This window comes from Biomphalaria glabrata, chromosome 4 (assembly GCF_947242115.1).
Source record: "Biomphalaria glabrata chromosome 4, xgBioGlab47.1, whole genome shotgun sequence".
NCBI classification, from domain to species: domain Eukaryota; kingdom Metazoa; phylum Mollusca; class Gastropoda; family Planorbidae; genus Biomphalaria; species Biomphalaria glabrata.
Window position 1 is genome coordinate 20,389,525 of NC_074714.1, and position 20,161 is coordinate 20,409,685.

Below are 20,161 nucleotides of genomic sequence, written 5' to 3' on the forward strand. Positions count from 1 at the left end.
GGGTTCGTTTCTAAAAGAACACCTTGCATATATAGAAGCTATTAATTGAGTTCTATGTTTCAAGGAAAAAAATTATGTTTTTTTAAATTAATTAGATGTAATGAAAAAGGGAGGAAATGTCTTTAAAGTTATCCTACTACTCTTGCTCAAAATGACTAACCTATAAAAACGTTTTATTTTATTTTTCTAGTCTCTTATTCCCTTGTAAACCGTAGGCCACAGAAACATATGACCTTTACATCATCTGCCCTATGGACCACAAGGTCTGAAATGGACATGTGGCCCATTCCAATTAAAATCCGAGAAAATGGTATTGCATTATTTCCAAACTTTGAAAACTAAAGATCATTACTTTTCTAACACAGAAAAAAACTATTTTCCTAGATTCGGGGCGACTTTCCTTTCAGCTTGAAAAAGAGTTACGTACATAACAATCTATATATATATATATATAGGTCTGTGAAATGATCAATAGCAGATATAAATTCGTTTCCGTTTTCCAGTCTAGAAGTAATATATATAGGTCTGTGTTTATACTCATTTTCTTTTTTGATTAAATCTTTGGAACATGAACATATTGGAGTTTCTTTTTTTGTTTTAAACCCAGAGATGACAAGTTTTGTTTAGGGTGAAGAGTGATGTCACACATTCTTTTACCACCATTTTATTTTTCACCAACGGCTACACAAGAAAACAAGAGAACAAACATTGTCTGGTTGGCCAGTCTCTAGTGAAGAGTTTCACACTAAACAAGGTCAAGGACGCTAAATTGAATCTCCCTGTTGCCAACTAAATAAAAAAAATAATTGACTCATAATTTTAACACTATCTCAATGCATGGCAGTGGATTTTTGTAACAACTCTCCTTTATAACCACTACTTAGTTACCTATTTTACATTATCGGATTAAGTTAAAGCTTTGCACAATTATTAATCAACATCAAAAAGACATAATATGTTGAGTAATCTACCCTTACACAAAGACAAAAGAATATTGGGTCCTTTAGCCTTGTAAACTACGTCGACTCAAAAGCTTGGTATGTTAAGGGTTAAATACACTAAACACTGTTTACAAAAGCATCTTCTGTCTTCTTTGTGAATGCAAGAAATCTTAAGATTTATCTCAGAACGAGGCTTAAAAAAATGGCACTACATATATTTTTAGATAGGGAAACAACCAAGAGGACTCCCACTAGTTTCTAAAAAAAAGAAAAAAAACTGAAGAGATGAGGATGTTTTATTTTATTTTTTTTAAAGTTGCTATGGTGATAAATACGACATGTGAGATCAAAATGCCCTCTATTGGTGTGGACTGGCATGGCGGAGGGTCTGAAATGAAGTCTGGTTTTATTTACAGCGCAAACACGCCGAGAGCATTTATCTCTCTTTGCAGACGTTGCCTTATGACAGCCTCCGACTCCATGTGGCTGAGAAGTGATGTGAGGAAGAGAATGGAGTGATCTACACAGATGTTGGGGATCAGGAAAAGAAACATAAGAATGCACATTTGATCTGTTAGTGATACTCACAAATACAAATCTACACAATTTACCCACAATTTTCTTTCCATTATTATATTACATGGATTTAAAAAGCCGTTATTGTTTTCATGCTGTCCATCTGTCATGTGTAGGTCTCAAAAACTAAAAGCGCTAGAAGAAATAAGATTTCTACATTGATTGTTGCCTGCACAAAATATGTTCAATGGATAAAAATGGAATTAAAATGAAAATATAACATATTAATTATAAGCACTTTTTACAATAACTCCATTTAAGTCACACATTCGTGGAACCTAGGTGGGTGGAACCTGCACACATATCTCAAAAACGGCTCACACGAATTTCCTAGAAATTTAACAGTTGATGTATATCGCTGAGAAAAAAATACTTGACGGCAACACTGGGAAAACTCGAGTTTGACCGTTATAGTTTTACAAAGTAAAAAAAAAAGAAAGAAATTCATTAATTTTTAAATTTGACTAGTTTAGATTTAGATCCACCATCGTGTTCGGGAATTTCCGAATATAATATATTATTGATTCAAGAGTTTAATAAATTAAAGAATAATTTTACGCACCGTCTGCTAATGACATCAAGTTTTAATGACGGGATAAACCTCCTTTCCATTGTAATCTACCTCTATGTGAATATATTAACAAGTGTTTTTAAGTTTTCTTTGAGTTTCATTTATTACTACAAAAAGGTAAGCTTCAAGAATGTAAAATACTAGACTAGTTCTTATCTATATTAATAGCTGGAGATAGACATATTGATAGCTGGAGGTAGACATATTGATAGCTGGAGGTAGACACATTGATAGCTGGAGGTAGACATATTGATAGCTGGAGGTAGACATATTGATAGCTGGAGGTAGACATATTGATAGCTGGAGGTAGACACATTGATAGCTGGAGGTAGACATATTGATAGCTGGAGGTAGACATATTGATAGCTGGAGGTAGACATATTGATAGCTGGAGGTAGACACATTGATAGCTGGAGGTAGACATATTGATAGCTGGGACTGGACAAATTAAGCAAAAACAAAAAAAAAGGAATCGACATAGAGTAGATCTTAGAGAATGAGGACAGGTGCGTGCTCTTTCAGCTGCCATGTTGATAACCCTTTCTACTGACAGGAAATTGTGATTACGCAATCAAGCTCTTTTCCAATCTCATCTATATCTATGTTAACATATTTTCTAATTTATTCCAGTATTATCTACCTAAATTGAAAGCTACACTTATCATTAATATTCGGACTTGAAGAAAAGCCTTATTATAGGGTAGGAAAGGTAGGTATTGTATTTAGTAAAACAGTGCATTTTTTATGCAACTAAATTAAGTACTTCAATAAAAAAGACAGGAAAAAAAATTTACATGATAAACCAAAAATGTTACAATGCATTGGCTAGAAGAAAAAAAAATAAAAAGATAAACTACTTATGTTGTGTGCGGTCGACGTTACATTAAAAACATCACATATAGTATTTGGAATGATTCAGCGGAACATCTTCGAATGTTTTCAAGTTTTTGATGTCTATGTCTGTATGTATATTTGTGTGTGAGGGACACTCTTATTGATCCATAAAATGTTTCATTTCAGGGAGAGTCAGTGGGCTGGACGTAATCACAAGAACTGAAGGTGAACTGATAGTAAGCAACATCTCTGTCATAGCAACATCTCTGTCATAGCAACATCTCTGTCATAGCAACATCTCTGTCATAAGCAACATCTCTGTCATAGCAACATCTCTGTCATAGCAACATCTCTGTCATAGCAACATCTTTGTCATAGCAACATCTCTGTCATAGCAACATCTCTGTCATAGCAACATCTCTGTCATAGCAACATCTCTGTCATAAGCAACATCTCTGTCATAGCAACATCTCTGTCATAGCAACATCTCTGTCATAGCAACATCTCTGTCATGTCCTGTGTATTCCCAATAAAGTGTTCCATTTAAAGAAACTAATATTTTATTCGAACAAATTTCTATGTGCCATTTTTTTAAAAGTTGTCCTTTGTAAGTTTTTATTTTTCCTGCAATTTATTTTGTTGCTTTGCATTTTTCTAAATAGTAATATATTTGTGCACTGCAACCACTTATGTAGCGCTTTTATAAGTTAAATTGAAATTCCAATGTAAAAACAGTGCTGTTTGTCTTATATTGTGCAGCTCCAATAAATCGCAGACTGAAATTCTCCGGTGACCAAATAGCATTCCAACAGAAACAGCTATAGAAAGCAGACGAATTCATCTTCATGCCCTGTGACCAAATGTTTCCCAGTTGGTGTCTGGGACAGTTTGGTCAGTCAGCGGGAAAGCTAATACCTCGAGGTTAATGATGACATAGTGCATGCAGACGAGGAACGAGATAGCCGACATTTTCATTGGCTTTGGCAGTCATAGTTATTTGTAGTTTCCCCCCCTCCCCCACCCCTGGTAACTAAGCATGGGGTAAACGGTAAAAAAAAAAAGTTCCCCTTTCAGACCCTGTGGTCTATAGCGCAGATGATGTAAAGGTCCTCTGTTTCTGTGGCCTACGGTTAACGAGGGTGTCATGTGGCCAGCACAACGACCAACCGCCTTTACATTTTTATGTATTTAATGTCAGGTACCCAATAGAGCTGGGTGGATTCAGAGGCGCCCGAAGATCCCAAAATTAAAAATCCCAGTCTTCACCAGGATTCGAACCCCCCCCCCCGGTTCGCTTTACCGCTCAGCCACCGCACCTCCGGGGTAATACGGTGGCACGTTGTACTTTTTTGTTCGTCTTCATGCCTTACCCAGCTCGAGCACTGAATGTTCTTGAGGCTCTAGGTGGAAGTAGTTGTCGTAGAGCTAGCAAGTTTTACTGCAGCTTGGACAAAGTGGGGGGGTCAAGACATTTTGCTTTGCAGTGGCGTAGCTAGGGTGGGATCCCCCAAATGAGTGTCCGAAATTAGTTTTTACATTAAATATTACGCCATTATCTCAAGACATGATGTCGACTGTCAAAAAGAGGTCAGGCCCCCCTTCCTCCCAGGGCCCCTAAATCCCTAGCTACGCCACTGTTGTTTTGATAGGAAATAAATATAAATACAGCTATAATGTTAGCCTAACTACAAAGATAAATACATTTTTGGCAGCATTGAATCGATTTTTTTTCTGGTCGAGTGCTTAAGCTCGTAGCTGCCGATCCGAAGATGCCAGGTTCGATTTTGAATGAAGTCTACGGGATTTATGTTTGTAGATTAAAGTCACAGCTGAATGAAAGAGACTGGCTTGTGAGATGACCCCGTGACAGCAACGTTACCAGTAAGTCTGGTCATAGGCGACCTCTGGAAGGGGACACTTTATGTTTAGTCTTTTAAAGCTCTAGCAGTGATACCTTGATAGTATGCTAGTCTTCTACTGATGCTACTTTAATATTATACTAGTGTTCCACTGGTACTACTTTGATATTTTAATGGTTTTCCACTGGTGCTACCATGATAGTAATCTAATCTTCCACTGGTGCTACCTTGATATTATGCTAGTTTTCCATTGATGCTACAACGCTTGTGCTCTCCTTGTATCACCTTGTTATTATGCAATTGCTTCACCGGTGCTACCTTGATAATATGCCAGTATTCCAATGGTGCTTTCTTAATATTATACTTGTCTTCCACTGGTGCTACCTTGATATTTTAATCGTTTTCCACTGGTGCTACCTTGAAAGTATGCTAGTCTTCCACTGGTGCTACCTTGATAATAATAAAAACACAATATATATGTGTGTGTGTCGGGTATTTTCAACCTGATAAGACAAACAAAGGCAGGAAGACTTACACAAGTTCGTTTTAGTTCTATAGACAAGCGAGGTAACTCGGATAATACTGAAAAAGTACATTGTCATGAGAACTTTAAACAAGAAAATATAATGCTGACAAGTCCAGTCTCTGACTGGAACAAAAAAAAACGATATTACTAACTAGTCCATTATATGAATGGAGAACCAGATCGTCATTAAGCCCAGTCAGTTTTAGGAAAGCGAGTTCTCCATTCATTGCAGTGTAGAATCAGAAAACGTGATAGCCAAAAAGTTTCCTCCGAACGAGGTCTCATTATTTTATGTGTTTCATCTCTTCTCAAACAGCTGTCTGATCGATCAGAATATTGATCTCATTCACGATTGACCAGATCACGTCTTTCTCCTTCTTGACTTGTTAGTTTTACATTGAGATTGCTAGGAGAAATAGTGTTGTTTCTTTTGGTTCATTATAAGAAAAAAGCATGTTTAATGTGTATTTTGTGTTTTCTGTTTGTCTGTTTATCTGTTTCTGGGTTTAAATTATGTAGGTTTTTGAAAATGTAACTTATACAAAGTATCATTGTATCACTTAGTCATTTAATTAAATTTGTAATAAATCTAGACCAACAACAATAATTCTGAGCGATTAGAAATATTTGTATAAAGCTAATATCAACACACTCTGTCTATCAGTCTATCCTTTTTTTTTCTGTCTGTCTAGTAAAAAGTTTGACCTAGTTTTCTCCCCTTTCCCATTCTCGGATCAAGTTAAAACGTTACACATTATTCATTGTACCTGACAAGACAAGAATCAATGGAAAAATTGACCACTTAGTCAATTAATTACTGGTGATTAATTATTTGGTTTGATATTAAAATAAGGGAAATACATATTACTTAATGAGAGCTGTGGATGTATAGATGGATTTAAGCCCTTTATTACGTTTTGACACGTTTATTCTCCCACTTCCCATTCTCAGATCATGTTGAAATTTTATAATTATTCATAGTCGATGACAATACACGAATCAATTAAAATTAACCATTTAGTAAATCAATTGGTACTAATTAATTATTTTTGTTTTATATAGCAGAAACCCTGCCTTTTTCAGATAAATGGCGGTAATTAGCGCTTTTTAAAACTTAGATAAGATTATTATTTTTTTTTACCTACAGTTTTGGATTAGCACTATTTCATGCTTTTAGCTTTCTCAATACGCTATGATATTATCACTTATATGGACCAGTTAAAAATGGGGAAGAATGAATGGGATATCAGGGTGAATGTAACCATAATCGCTTTCTAAAAGCATTTACAACAATAAAAAAGGTGGGAGCGACCAGAATTCGAACTCGTGGCTCACGCCTCCGCTAGTCGACATACTAACCACTCTGCTATTGAGGTGCTTATGAAAATGGGAGATTGTATAGAAATCTATTGTTTGTTTAGACCTTCTACTTACGACACATAAAGATTATCCCACCACTTCAGTTAAGTACAATTTCTTTCCCTTGTTCGAGATATCAAACAAAATAATTAATTATCAATAGTTAATTAACTAATTGGTTAATTTTTTCTATTGATTCTTCTGTTGTCAGGTAAAAGAAATAATTGTGCAAAGTTTTCAGCTTGATTCGAGATTGGGTGTCGGAGAAATAACGTGTACAAGCCTTTTTACTAGAAAAATTATGCTATATACAAAGTGAGTTGATGAAAGCTTTGTAATAAAAAAAATTTTTTACGCCTATGATTGGTCTCAAAGTTGATAAATAATGCTAACATAATGTTTCTTCATCTGTATCCCGTGTGCATTATTGGTGCTATTTTGATCTTATGATAGTGTTCCATTGCTGGTACCTTAGTGTAAGCCTTCTGATACATCAGTAGCATATTGTTGCTATCTTGATGCACGATTAAAGCAAACGTTTCGCTACTTTAATTCTATGCTTTTATTATCACTCTTATCGGGAGAAATAAGTCCTGGGAAACGAGACTCTTGTAAATGCAGTTCTTGAGATTGTAACAAGTCAATAAACAAGTTTAGACGTCCACTTACTAAACAGTCATTTAATCAGGCTTGAGTTTCATTCTCATGTTTCCCAGACTAAATTGAGGCACATCCATATAGACAAGATCAATTAGGAAGCAACATTTTTGGTTCTCTATCTATCTATCTATCTATCTATCTATCTATCTATCTATCTATCTATCTATCTATCTATCTATCTATCTATCTATCTATCTATCTATCTATCTATCTATCAATCAATCAATCAATCAATCAATCTATCTATCTATCTATCTATCTATCTATCTATCTATCTATCTATCTATCTATCTATCTATCTATCTATCTATCTATCTATCTATCTATCTATCTATCTATCTATCAATCAATCTATCTATCTATCTATCTATCTATCTATCTATCTATCTATCTATCTATCTATCTATCTATCTATCTATCTATCTATCTATCTATCTATCTATCTATCTATCAATCAATCTATCTATCTATCTATCTATCTATCTATCTATCTATCAATCTATCTATCTATCTATCTATCTATCTATCTATCTATCTATCTATCTATCTATCTATCTATCTATCTATCTATCTATCTATCTATCTATCTATCTATCTATCTATCTATACATCGATCACTCGATCGATCGATCGAACTTGCCGCTCTCCCTTCGTTACACAGATGGACAAATATACAAACTATTATTTTTATGGAAAGGCTCCAGTTTGAGTTTCAAGAATCATAGTAGGAACAATGTAGCACTTGAAATCTGGACACTTTTAAATCAAACTGCTATGAAAAACATGCAACTTAAAACAGCCATCTAATTCTTTGCTAATATAAAATGTCTTATTTTTCTTTTCACCATCTACGCATATCCTCGGCAGCGGATTTTCTTTCGGTCTCAAATATGTATCCCCTAGAACGACCACCGGCGGACAATGGTTATACCTGCGCTGGAAGTGGCAAAGTATGTAGGTCACAGCTGGGGATGTTTAGCCATGGGAAATACTGCATTTTTCATTAATTTTCGGACTCGAAGACAAGTTTTCTTAATATTTTTCTTTATGTATACATAAAAGACCGGTGTGTGTTTGTGTGTGTCTGTGCGTGTATGTGTGATGGTAGTGCTGCAATGAAACTGTTACAACTAGTTTGGGATGAAAGAATGTGTGGTCAGCAAAAATGTAAATTGAACGTGAATTTTAAAACCTTTCCTTTTTTTTTTTTACAATGCCTCTATTCAGCTTTTAAATTCTTTTATGGGAAAAGCAAGGTCCGAAGCAAAAGTTTTATGCGTGGAAAGGAATTCTACTGATGTGTATAGTTTTATGTGTGTCAATGATCTATCAACTATATAACTGTGTGTCAAGGGTCTATCAATTATATAACTGTGTGTCAAGGGTCTATCAACTATATAACTGTGTTTGAAGGGTCTATCAACTATTTAATTGTGTGTCAAGGGTCTATCAACTATATAACTGTGTTTGAAGGGTCTATCAACTATTTAATTGTGTGTCAAGGGTCTATCAACTATATAACTGTGTTTGAAGGGTCTATCAACTATTTAATTGTGTGTCAAGGGTCTATCAACTATATAACTGTGTTTGAAGGGTCTATCAACTATTTAATTGTGTGTCAAGGGTCTATCAACTATATAACTGTGTTTGAAGGGTCTATCAACTATTTAATTGTGTGTCAAGGGTCTATCAACTATATAACTGTGTTTGAAGGGTCTATCAACTATTTAATTGTGTGTCAAGGGTCTATCAACTATATAACTGTGTTTGAAGGGTCTATCAACTATTTAATTGTGTGTCAAGGGTCTATCAACTATATAACTGTGTTTGAAGGGTCTATCAACTATATAACTGTGTTTGAAGGGTCTATCAACTATTTAATTGTGTGTCAAGGGTCTATCAACTATATAACTGTGTGTCAAGGGTCAATCAAATATTTAATTGTGTGTCAAGGGTCTATCAACTATATAACTGTGTGTCAAAGGTGTATATGGTGTGTACAGATTTATGTGAATGGGGTCTAGTTAATGTATTATGTGTAAATGCGTTCAATCAAAACCATCAGCTTTATTTTGATAAAGGTCTCACAAAGCAAAGCTTAAAAAAAAGTTAAAATCAGCCACCGATTTCTACTCAGTATCTGATTACGTCCATTCAGATTACAGACCAGAGAATCTCTCGCTTTGTCACACTCCTCGGATGAATAGGGAAGGGGGCCATTAAACAAGACTTATCGCCTGGTCATCAATTGGAGAACTATAGAGCGTCGAGCTCGTCCATCTCACTTATATTCTCGTGTCACTGAGTTGACCACTGAATTGACCACTGTTTCATCAGCTAGAGATTTTAACAACGATGAAAATAATTGTGACAAGTCGACTTCTGAGGGTCTGACAAGACTTTATTTATCGCAACACAGAGAGAGGGAGAAAGAGAGAGAGATAGAGAGAGAAAGAGAGAAAGAGAGAGAGAGAGAGAGAGAGAGAGAGAGAGAGAGAGAGAGGAAAAGAAAGTAGAGATAGTTGTCTTCAGTACTACACGTGTCTCTAGTTGTGAAGACGTCTTCAATGTATCGACTCTTTGAAATGTCTCCCGGCATTGATTGCCGATGTGGTGTTTGGAATAAGTGAGAACTGGAGCCGAGCATTCGCGCGGGGATCCAGCCCATTGCTTAGCCTCGAAGTCTCACAAGTTTGAATCTCTGACTTAGAGAAGACTTGCGGCTACTTAAAGGATTATGGAACAATGTCTCTGTTGGACAGTTCCATGGACATGGACCTTAGATTTAAATTTTATCCTAAAGAGAGTGAGAAAAAACAGGCCGTAGAGGTGAAGTAACAACTTGGTAGGAACGAAAAAATGTTTAAATCCATGTTTTAATATTAAGTAATACTGTGGTTCATTTTTAATTTATTCCACATATGTAATTAACATTTTTACATGTAAATGATATAACTTTATATGTCTGTCATACAACTCATATATCCATGTAATATGTGTGTATATATAACATCATATTTCGGAAGTCCAAAGCCATATACATAGAAAAAAAAATCAATGACTAAACATAAATATTACAATAAACATAGAAATAGTCTCAACGTTTGTGTTAATTTGAAAAATAAAAGATTTAGATCAATACATATACATATGAGAATAGTCTCAGTGCTGACGTATTTTCTGCACTTGTTTCGGATTGTTCATAAAAGGATAACCAGTGAAGCGAAGAGCATCATTTTATGTCTCCAGATTTTCCCCTTTAAATTTAAGTATAAGAAAGCAAGCTCGACTTTCTAAAAGTAGGACAAATGTCAGCTTGTCACTTCGAGAAGACAATGTCTAAGGTTTAAATATCGAGACAGTTATCACTAGAGTCATTGAGTTCTCATCAAACAAGGGATGATTGTTTCTAAGTTTACATCCGGCGCTCAGAGTAACAGGATCTGAGGGCCGGAAATGAAAAAATCACTTGCTAGTTTGAAAGTAAAGTTGTTCTGAAGAGAAAACATATTCGGTAAACTACGGTCCGCGGGCCATATCCGACCCGCGACACAGTGCTACGTGTCTTCTTTTAAGGGCATACAAAGCAACAAAGTCTTGGTTCCAGTTCTCTGTACGATTATCTGCATTGATGTGACACGCGTATCAGAAATGGACAATGATCTCCATGTTAAAACGTGAACAAACTTTAACAATGCCGAGTATCTGATACCAGGAAAAGAAGACAAACGAGTTTGCACTGTGTCAACACTAAGATTGGCAAAAGGAAAGAACCGCTCAGTACTGTTGGTTTGGTCATATTGTAAGACATGACTCACTATGAATAGTCATTCTTCAAGGTACAGTGGAAGGAGCATGGAAAAGGGGTCGACCAAAGAAAAGCTGGATGAAGCATGGAAAAGGGGTCGACCAAAGAAAAGCTGGATGAATAACGTAAAAGAATGAACCGCTTTCTTTCTTGACAGCTGCCGAGAAAGGTGGAAAGATTTGGTTATGCCAACTGTCACAGCACCCCTATGACGAAAGTCAGAGACAGATGATGTTGATGAATAGTCTAACTTTTGAAGGACTGTTGTTATTTTTTTAAATTAAAATATCAACAAATGCTTTATATAAGTTTTATTTACTTGCCGACTATAAATCGAACAGACAAGAATACCCCTTTTCAATAGCAATAATAGCAGCTGGATGAAGTTCAACCATGACATTTATTGTGCTACACATTTAACACAACAGACTTTCTAACTCCTAAAGGCTTTAAATACAGTGAGTCAAAATGGTCTGTTGGAATTTTCCATCTCTAGCCGACTGCTCTCTCAGAAATCCTCGCTGTACGAGGGACAGAAAGATCTCATTCAATCTAGCGGTGAATTCCTGGATCATTTCATTGGAGAACTCGAAGTAGAACATGGGTCCCATGACATGTGTACTTCCAAATGGAACGTGGTATTGCCCCATGGGATGTCCATATCTTCATGTGTTGGAAATTGAAGTTACTTCATACATTCACATTTAGATGTAAATAGAAAATATATTTGTAATTCATAGTTAGACCTTATGGAGGGGATAAATCAATAGACTGAAATGTAGTGCGGGAAATAGAGTATTCAATTTAAAAACAATATTACGACTGAAGAGTTTTTGGGATGGTGTACAATGACGTGATACAGAAGAGTCATACTTAGACTGATGTACTGAATTATGTATAAAACTACTTAGGAAAGAGAGATAGACAGAAAAGAGAGAATGTGGAAGACAGAGAGTTGTGTGTGTGAGAGAGAGAGATAGAGAGAGACACACACACACAAAAAGGGGGGGTGGAAGACCTATCGATTAGAAAAAAATATTCAGAAAAACACCCAAAAAGCGATGACGTCATGTCCCAGAAACTAAATTGTAAAGCCATTAAACTAATGGTGCTCATTAATTATGTAGATGCAAGATCTTCCAGTACCATGTTGCTGTGCTACTAGTCACGTGAACATGCCTGACAAACATGTTTTTTCTCTGTGTGTGTGAGTGTGTGTGTGTGTGTGTGAATCTTCGGGGATTCTCAAATAAGTGAAATACAGAGTACACAGAAGAATAGAGCATCAAACACGCAGAGCACACAGAAGTAAGCATAGCTCAAATGAAAACATAGTTGCATAGGAAAGTAGAAAACACGAACCTGTGATAAATTGGTGGAAAGTTTAGAGAAGCGGATCATAGTGGGAAAGTGGAGATGGATTGGTCACACACAAAGAAGAGATGCCAACAACAGAGCTAGATAGACATTAGATTGGGGAGATGGATTGTTCACACACAAAGAAGAGATGCCAACAACAGAGCTAGATAGACCTTAGGTTAGAAGATGGATTGGTCACACCCAAAGAAAAGATGCCAACAACAGAGCTAGATAGACCTTAGATTGGGGAGATGGATTGGTGACACACAAAGAAGAGATGCCAACAACAGAGCTAGATAGACCTTAGATTGGGGAGATGGATTGGTCACACACAAAGAAGAGATGCCAACAACAGAGCTAGATAGACTTTAGATTGTGGAGATGGATTGGTCACACCCAAAGAAAAGATGCCAACAACAGAGCTAGATAGACCTTAGATTGGGGAGATGGATTGGTCACACACAAAGAAGAGATGCCAACAACAGAGCTAGATAGACCTTAGATTGTGGAGATGGATTGGTCACACCCAAAGAAAAGATGCCAACAACAGAGCTAGACAGACCTTAGATTGTGGAGATGGATTGGTCACACTCAAAGAAGAGATGCCAACAACAGAGCTAGATAGACCTTAGATTAGGGAGATGGATTGGTCACACCCAAAGAAAAGATGCCAACAAAAGAGCTAGACAGACCTTAGACTGGGGAGATGGATTGGTCACACCCAAAGAAAAGATGCCAACAACAGAGCTAGACAGACCTTAGATTAGATTCCCCCAGGGCACAAGATGCAGAGAAAGACCAAAAAGAACATGTCAACAAGCTTAACTACAGTTCTAGATAAATCTAGACAGACCTTAGATTAGGGAGATAAATTGGTCACACCCAAAGAAAAGATGCCAACAACAGAGCTAGATAGACCTTAGATTGGGGAGATGGATTGGTCACACCCAAAGAAAAGATGCCAACAACAGAGCTAGATAGACCTTAGATTGGGGAGATGGATTGGTCACACCCAAAGAAAAGATGCCAACAACAGAGCTAGACAGACCTTAGATTGGGGAGATGGATTGGTCACACCCAAAGAAAAGATGCCAACAACAGAGCTAGACAGACCTTAGATTGGGGAGATGGATTGGTGACACCCAAAGAAAAGATGCCAACAAAAGAGCTAGACAGACCTTAGATTGGGGAGATGGATTGGTCACACCCAAAGAAAAGATGCCAACAACAGAGCTAGACAGACCTTAGATTGGGGAGATGGATTGGTCACACCCAAAGAAAAGATGCCAACAACAGAGCTAGACAGACCTTAGATTGGGGAGATGGATTGGTCACACCCAAAGAAAAGATGCCAACAAAAGAGCTAGACAGACCTTAGATTGGGGAGATGGATTGGTCACACCCAAAGAAAAGATGCCAACAACAGAGCTAGACAGACCTTAGATTGGGGAGATGGATTGGTCACACCCAAAGAAAAGATGCCAACAACAGAGCTAGACAGACCTTAGATTGTGGAGATGGATTGGTCACACCCAAAGAAAAGATGCCAACAACAGAGCTAGACAGACCTTAGATTGGGGAGATGGATTGGTCACACCCAAAGAAAAGATGCCAACAACAGAGCTAGACAGACCTTAGATTAGAAGATGGATTGGTCACTCCCAAAGAAAAGATGCCAACAACAGAGCTAGACAGACCTTAGGTTAGAAGATGGATTGGTCACTCCCAAAGAAAAGATGCCAACAACAGAGCTAGACAGACCTTAGATTAGAAGATGGATTGGTCACTCCCAAAGAAAAGATGCCAACAAAAGAGCTAGACAGACCTTAGATTGTGGAGATGGATTGGTCACACCCAAAGAAAAGATGCCAACAACAGAGCTAGACAGACCTTAGATTGTGGAGATGGATTGGTCACACCCAAAGAAAAGATGCCAACAACAGAGCTAGACAGACCTTAGATTGTGGAGATGGATTGGTCACACCCAAAGAAAAGATGCCAACAACAGAGCTAGATAGACCTTAGATTGGGGAGATGGATTGGTCACACCCAAAGAAAAGATGCCAACAACAGAGCTAGACAGACCTTAGACTGGGGAGATGGATTGGTCACACGCAAAGAAAACATGCCAACAACAGAGCTAGATAGACCTCAGACTGGGGAGATGGATTGGTCACACGCAAAGAAAACATGCCAACAACAGAGCTAGATAGACCTTAGACTGGGGAGATGGATTGGTCACACCCAAAGAAAACATGCCAACAACAGAGCTAGATAGATCTTAGACTGGGGAGATGGATTGGTCACACCCAAAGAAAACATGCCAACAACAGAGCTAGACAGACCTTAGACTGGGGAGATGGATTGGTCACACGCAAAGAAAACATGCCAACAACAGAGCTCAACAGACCAATAATGTGGTATACAGTTTCTATCTAGTCAAAAGAGTGATAACGTTCTCTGTGGTAATCCCTATAAATCTTAGTGGATACCGTCACGTGATCTGTTACCGAGAAACAAATCATAATCTTTCCCAAACAGGATTTAGTGCTGAGACTCAGAACAACAGCATTGATCATCTCCTGTTCTTAAGTAGTAGAGGCAGTGGCAGTATCTCATTCCTCATTTTCCACAGGAAAACTAAAAAAAGGACATTGTCCAAATAATAAAAAACTGGAGGCGGTCCTGGGGGTGGGTTTAGTTTATTTCTTTTATTACTTAATTCTAGTGACATTGAGGCGTTGCAGAGACGAAAGCAGTGAGCCATAACGAAATTAAAACCTATATTCAGAGATTTTCTTTGACCAATCAAATATATTCCAATCAGAAGCTGGAAATGTAAAGACTCAGAAGGAAGCGTTGTGTCTGATTTGTCAAACAAAAACTATGTCGTTTAATCCTTATCTGTACAAGCTCTTCAAAATCAACACTAACATCTGAAAAAAAGTGACACTGGATAGATTAACATGGAGGTGCCATTCACTACAGTAGTAGAAAGAAAGGTAAAAGTGCAACAGCTCCTGGTGACTACAGATGTCCAACCTGAGACGACAGCTGTCTATCAAGGATTTGCCATTTTAGTCAAACAAGAAGTTGCAAAAGAAAAAGACCTTCTCTCGAGAAGTAAAATGCCACAGACAATCTCATTACACCCAACATTACTAAATATCTTTTTCTTTATCACAGTTGTAATTAAAATAATAAAAATGTAAACATTGAGAAAATCTAGAAACACGCTTTCGATCCGAATCTCTTCAAAATACATTGAAAACCAAAACAAAGCCCTTTACGAAGCTAAAACAAAAGATGTCTATAAATACATACGATCCTAAATATAGGACTTCTTTTTAAAACAGCAGCCTAGACTCAATCTATTTATCACTGAGATGGCTGCTTAAAATGTGCCACAAGAATTATATCGTCGTATTTTGAATACACACAAACACTTACACACAATGGTGTATACACATGACACGAAAAGCACACACATAATTTTCAAAGAGTGCTTGAATCATATATAGATTTGTAATAAGAACATTATTTTTTAAAAAATCTTCAATGTAAGAGAGTATTTATAGCATCGCTTACATCTGAGGAATGTTAAACATATTGCAGAGTTTTTCCAAATTCTTGAAGCAACGGCACAGATTTATGGATATCCAATGTGTCACTGACCTATAAATATTTTAATCTGGCTGGAGTCCCCTGGGAAGCATATCGAATGATAAGTTATCTATGTCTCTGAACATCTTGCACCTACAATTTATATTCATGACAAACCCAGAGATAGTTTAATGAGGATTCAGAATTTCTGACTGGAAGAGATATGTGAAATCTAAGGCACAACAAATGCTGGGGGTTTAATTTGTGTCTAATCATAAATAAGAAAATGTTTCGTTTAATATTTTCTGTTGTGTAGGTCAGTGGTTCAGTCTGATTCTCAATGTAATGGGATTTTTTATTTCTAGACTGAATTTAATTGACGAAATGGGCACATATTTACAAGGAAACAGTGAAGGTAAAGAATAACAATGATAATCCTGTTTCTGTTTCTTTAATACTTATTTTTTTATTCTTTACTATTAAATGTAAAAAAAAAACAAAGAAATGATAATCGATTTTCGTAGGGAAAAGAAGGAAAATGATATTGTTTCTGTAGCTGGGGAGACTATTGAAATTGTGCAAACCTTTAAATACCTTGGTACTATCCTAGACAATAAACTAAATTTTACTGCAAATACTGACTATATCAGCAAAAAAGGGCAGCAAAGATTACGATTACTAAGAAAACTGTCCTCGTTTAATGTTAGCGAAAAGGCCTTGGCTATGTTTTATCACGCTCATATCTGCAATATTTTAAGTTTCAATATCACTGCCTGGTATGGCAATCTGAGCATTAAAAATAAAAATAAACTTTATAGAATCCTAAATCATTGGCAAAACAAATCCCATTTGGGCAGTTGTTTGAGACAAACATCTATAAAAAAGCTAACAAGATCCTCGAAATAAAGAATCACCCTTTGTGTCAGGATTTTGTGATTTTACCATCACAAAAGAGATACAAGACACCGATAGCAAAGACAAACAGACACAAACACTCTTTTGTTCCCCTGGCAATCAAATAATTAAATAAGAACAATCTGGTATAAACTTTGTCACATGTAAATTATTAGTGAGTCTGGTGTGAATGTACACTTTGGTTTCTTATAGTTATAATGTTTTTTTGTTTAGTGTAATGCACAAATTGTAAGACAAATTTCCATATGGACAATAAAGATTATTATTATTATTATTATTTGTTTCTTAAAGGGTTAACCCTCAACATCCATCCATCTATCTATCTATCTATCTATCTATCTATCTATCTATCTATCTATCTATCTATCTATCTATCTATCTATCTGTCTGTCTATCTGTCTATCTGTCTATCTGTCTGTCTGTCTGTCTTTCTGTCTATCTAATCTACATGACCATATCCTCTCTCTGCTTACATAAATATATTCTATATTATAAAGCACTACAGAATCCAATTATCTAGGCTCTTCCGTTTCTAGTTTATTTTGTTTTAGATTTAAGTTGGCAACATTGAAGTTCAATTTAGCGTCCATGACGACTTAAGTTTATCCTGAAACTCCCAACTAACCAGCTCAACGACTAACTTTCATATCGGAGTAACCCCTCTTTTTTTTTTACTGGCAGACCAATGTTTTTTTTTTGTTGTTGTTTTTTAAAAACATGTTTCTGATGTTCCTTCAGAGTTGAAGATAAACCTTTTCCTAGTGCAAACCTCCCGCACGACAACGGGCAGGACATGAACTCGGGACCATTGACACGAACGTGACACAGTCCAGCGCGCATACCTCACGACCAGGCAGCCATCTATGACTAAGGGACTTCCGTCAAAACGCCATCTCACGAATGCATATATATGTTTCTTCAAACTTTCACCTTAGCAGCTGAATCTTTAACCCCCCCCCCCTGTATGTAGCCTGTGCATATATATATATATATATACTATATAAAGCAAACACCTTGTTTGTGTTAAAATGATTTGAAGAGTTACCGTTTTTGCCTGGAGACTCACTTTGAAAGGAACCATCGAGAAGAGCTAGAAGCAGAACGAGAATTTTATCCAGCATTCTCCAAATGTTCATGCGACCATGATAGTCAGAGGACGTTCTCTTAGGGAAGTACACAATAAATAATCCGACCGGACGACTGGGTTGAAGTCTCACATCTGTGGAATAGAATGTCAGTATATTGTCTCCATGGGTTATTTCAAGTGCAAATAAAGAAGGATCGTTTCAATATTGATAGGTTAGAATGCCCGTAGAGAAGATTATCAAACACAAATCTACCGATATTTAGAAAGTTTGTAATAAAAACTTGAAATACAAAATATATTGGGAATACCCAAAAAGAATAAAAGATAAAGGCCTGAATCAGCCAGGAAAACCAATGACTTAGTAGAGATAAAGTCACTGATTAGCATGCACGACAAGATTGACCCACGGATACGTGTATGGTGTAATTATCTTCGGATTTGAAGAAACGTCTTTTTAAAAGATAAGATATTATAGTTTATATCTCTACATAGAGTGTTTGGTAAAATGTACCACCTTGTAATCTAAACACACAGTATTTTAGCTCAATACAATGGAAAACGAAAACTTGACATCACAGAACGGAATTAGATACGTCCCCCAAAATGTATCTATTGATAAAAAGCTATTAAGTAGCCTCCTCTGTAATTCTCTGCAGAATCTATTTAATTTGTAAACATCTATATCATAAGTTGCTCTGTTTATTAATACAAAAAAGCAGAAGGACGTATTACAGAGCACAGATACATTTATGACATTAGATCAGTTAATATTAAGCTAATTCTCCAAGCAAAGTTCACACTGCGATCTATTGATTTCATTTTGGCTTGCCATAGGTGGAGTGTGCTTTGAAATATTACGATGACTAGAATATGTAATTGGTCGCCCAAGCGAATGAATCAATAACTCCTCCGCCGACTGAGCAGTGGCGGTATTTAGTTAAGTTATAAACTGATAAAACTCAATTTATAAATATAAATACTTAAACTTTAATTCATATTCTTAGAAGTCTATATCTACTTCTTTTGAAAATGGTTTAAGCGTAGTTACAATTCCGCACTACGTATCACAATATTAGTTAGCGTAGAGATTTCACTACTAATTGTCAGGGAGAGGTATGGCGAAAATGAATGTTAGTTTGATATTTTGATATGATTGTTATATCCCCTTGTTATGAATGCCAAGTGTTGCACGTGTTGTGAACCGAGTGATTAAGTCTTCGTTGAATGTGCGAGAGAATGTGTTAGTCAGTAAGGTCTTGCTCCCGGTCCAGGAAGGTTGGACGTTTACTTCCTGGACTGGTGTTTATGCATTTATATATTTATAAGTTGATGGACTGGTGTTTTGTGTATTTCATAAGAGTGATATAATTGTGTGCTTTATTAAGTATTAAAGTATTATCGATATTCGTGAATATAAGGAGTTAGAGTTGATGTATATTAAGTGTTCGTATTTGAGTTAAGCAAGTATTGAATTATAATTGAGTAACCAAGAAAGTATCAAGCAAGTATTATTTAACATTCAAGAAACCCCTAGTGAGCCAAGTTAAGTAACACAACAAGACAAGAGACAAGCAGCAGCAGCAGTATATATTAATTAGAACCCTGACACTAATGTTTAGTTTTATTGTATCTACCTTTTTTTGTTTCTCTTTTAGCCTTCACTTGCCCATTAGTTTTGAATCAGCTTTATCAGCTCATGACTCTCAAAGGCAACATAGAATAAAAAACTAAAGGAATCATATTGGAATTTGTGACACGGATACAAACAATTGGATTAATGTGATAATCGATCAATTTCTTACCATCATAAAGTCGAACTTTAAATAAGATTCTTTTTAATACAAACAAATGTCCTGTTGTTACAGCGTTAGAATGAATATTTCCATACAGAAACAGAATTCCTAAGTAGACCAAAGCCTTATTATGTTTAACTGTTAAAACTAAGTTGTATACTGTAGTCACACTGTAGTGTATTGACACACTAGCAAGACGAGTAGAAGTTGGGTTTAATTTGGGTATTTCCTTAGTGACTCATACATTTTAAAAGCTAGAACGGAAAAAGA

At 36.3% G+C, this 20,161-nt stretch overlaps 1 protein-coding gene and 1 long non-coding RNA gene across 2 annotated transcripts in view; one reads left to right on the forward strand and one right to left on the reverse strand.

Annotated features, from left to right (window-relative positions):
* Window positions 1-19,774, reverse strand: part of LOC106053444 (uncharacterized) — a 58,397-nt gene extending 38,623 nt beyond the window's left edge. Inside the window, exons 1-2 of the mRNA XM_013209005.2 lie at window positions 19,733-19,774; window positions 18,057-18,230 (exon numbers count right to left, since the gene is read on the reverse strand). Of these exons, the coding sequence (XP_013064459.1) occupies window positions 18,057-18,147 (91 nt within the window). The 5' untranslated portion in view covers window positions 18,148-18,230; window positions 19,733-19,774. The remainder of the gene's footprint in view (window positions 1-18,056; window positions 18,231-19,732) is intronic.
* LOC129925738 (uncharacterized) lies at window positions 1,760-3,457 on the forward strand. Its single transcript, XR_008777469.1, has 3 exons — window positions 1,760-2,205; window positions 2,719-2,797; window positions 3,109-3,457. It is a non-coding gene; the product is annotated as an uncharacterized LOC129925738 (long non-coding RNA).
* Window positions 19,775-20,161: the final 387 nt, after the last annotated feature.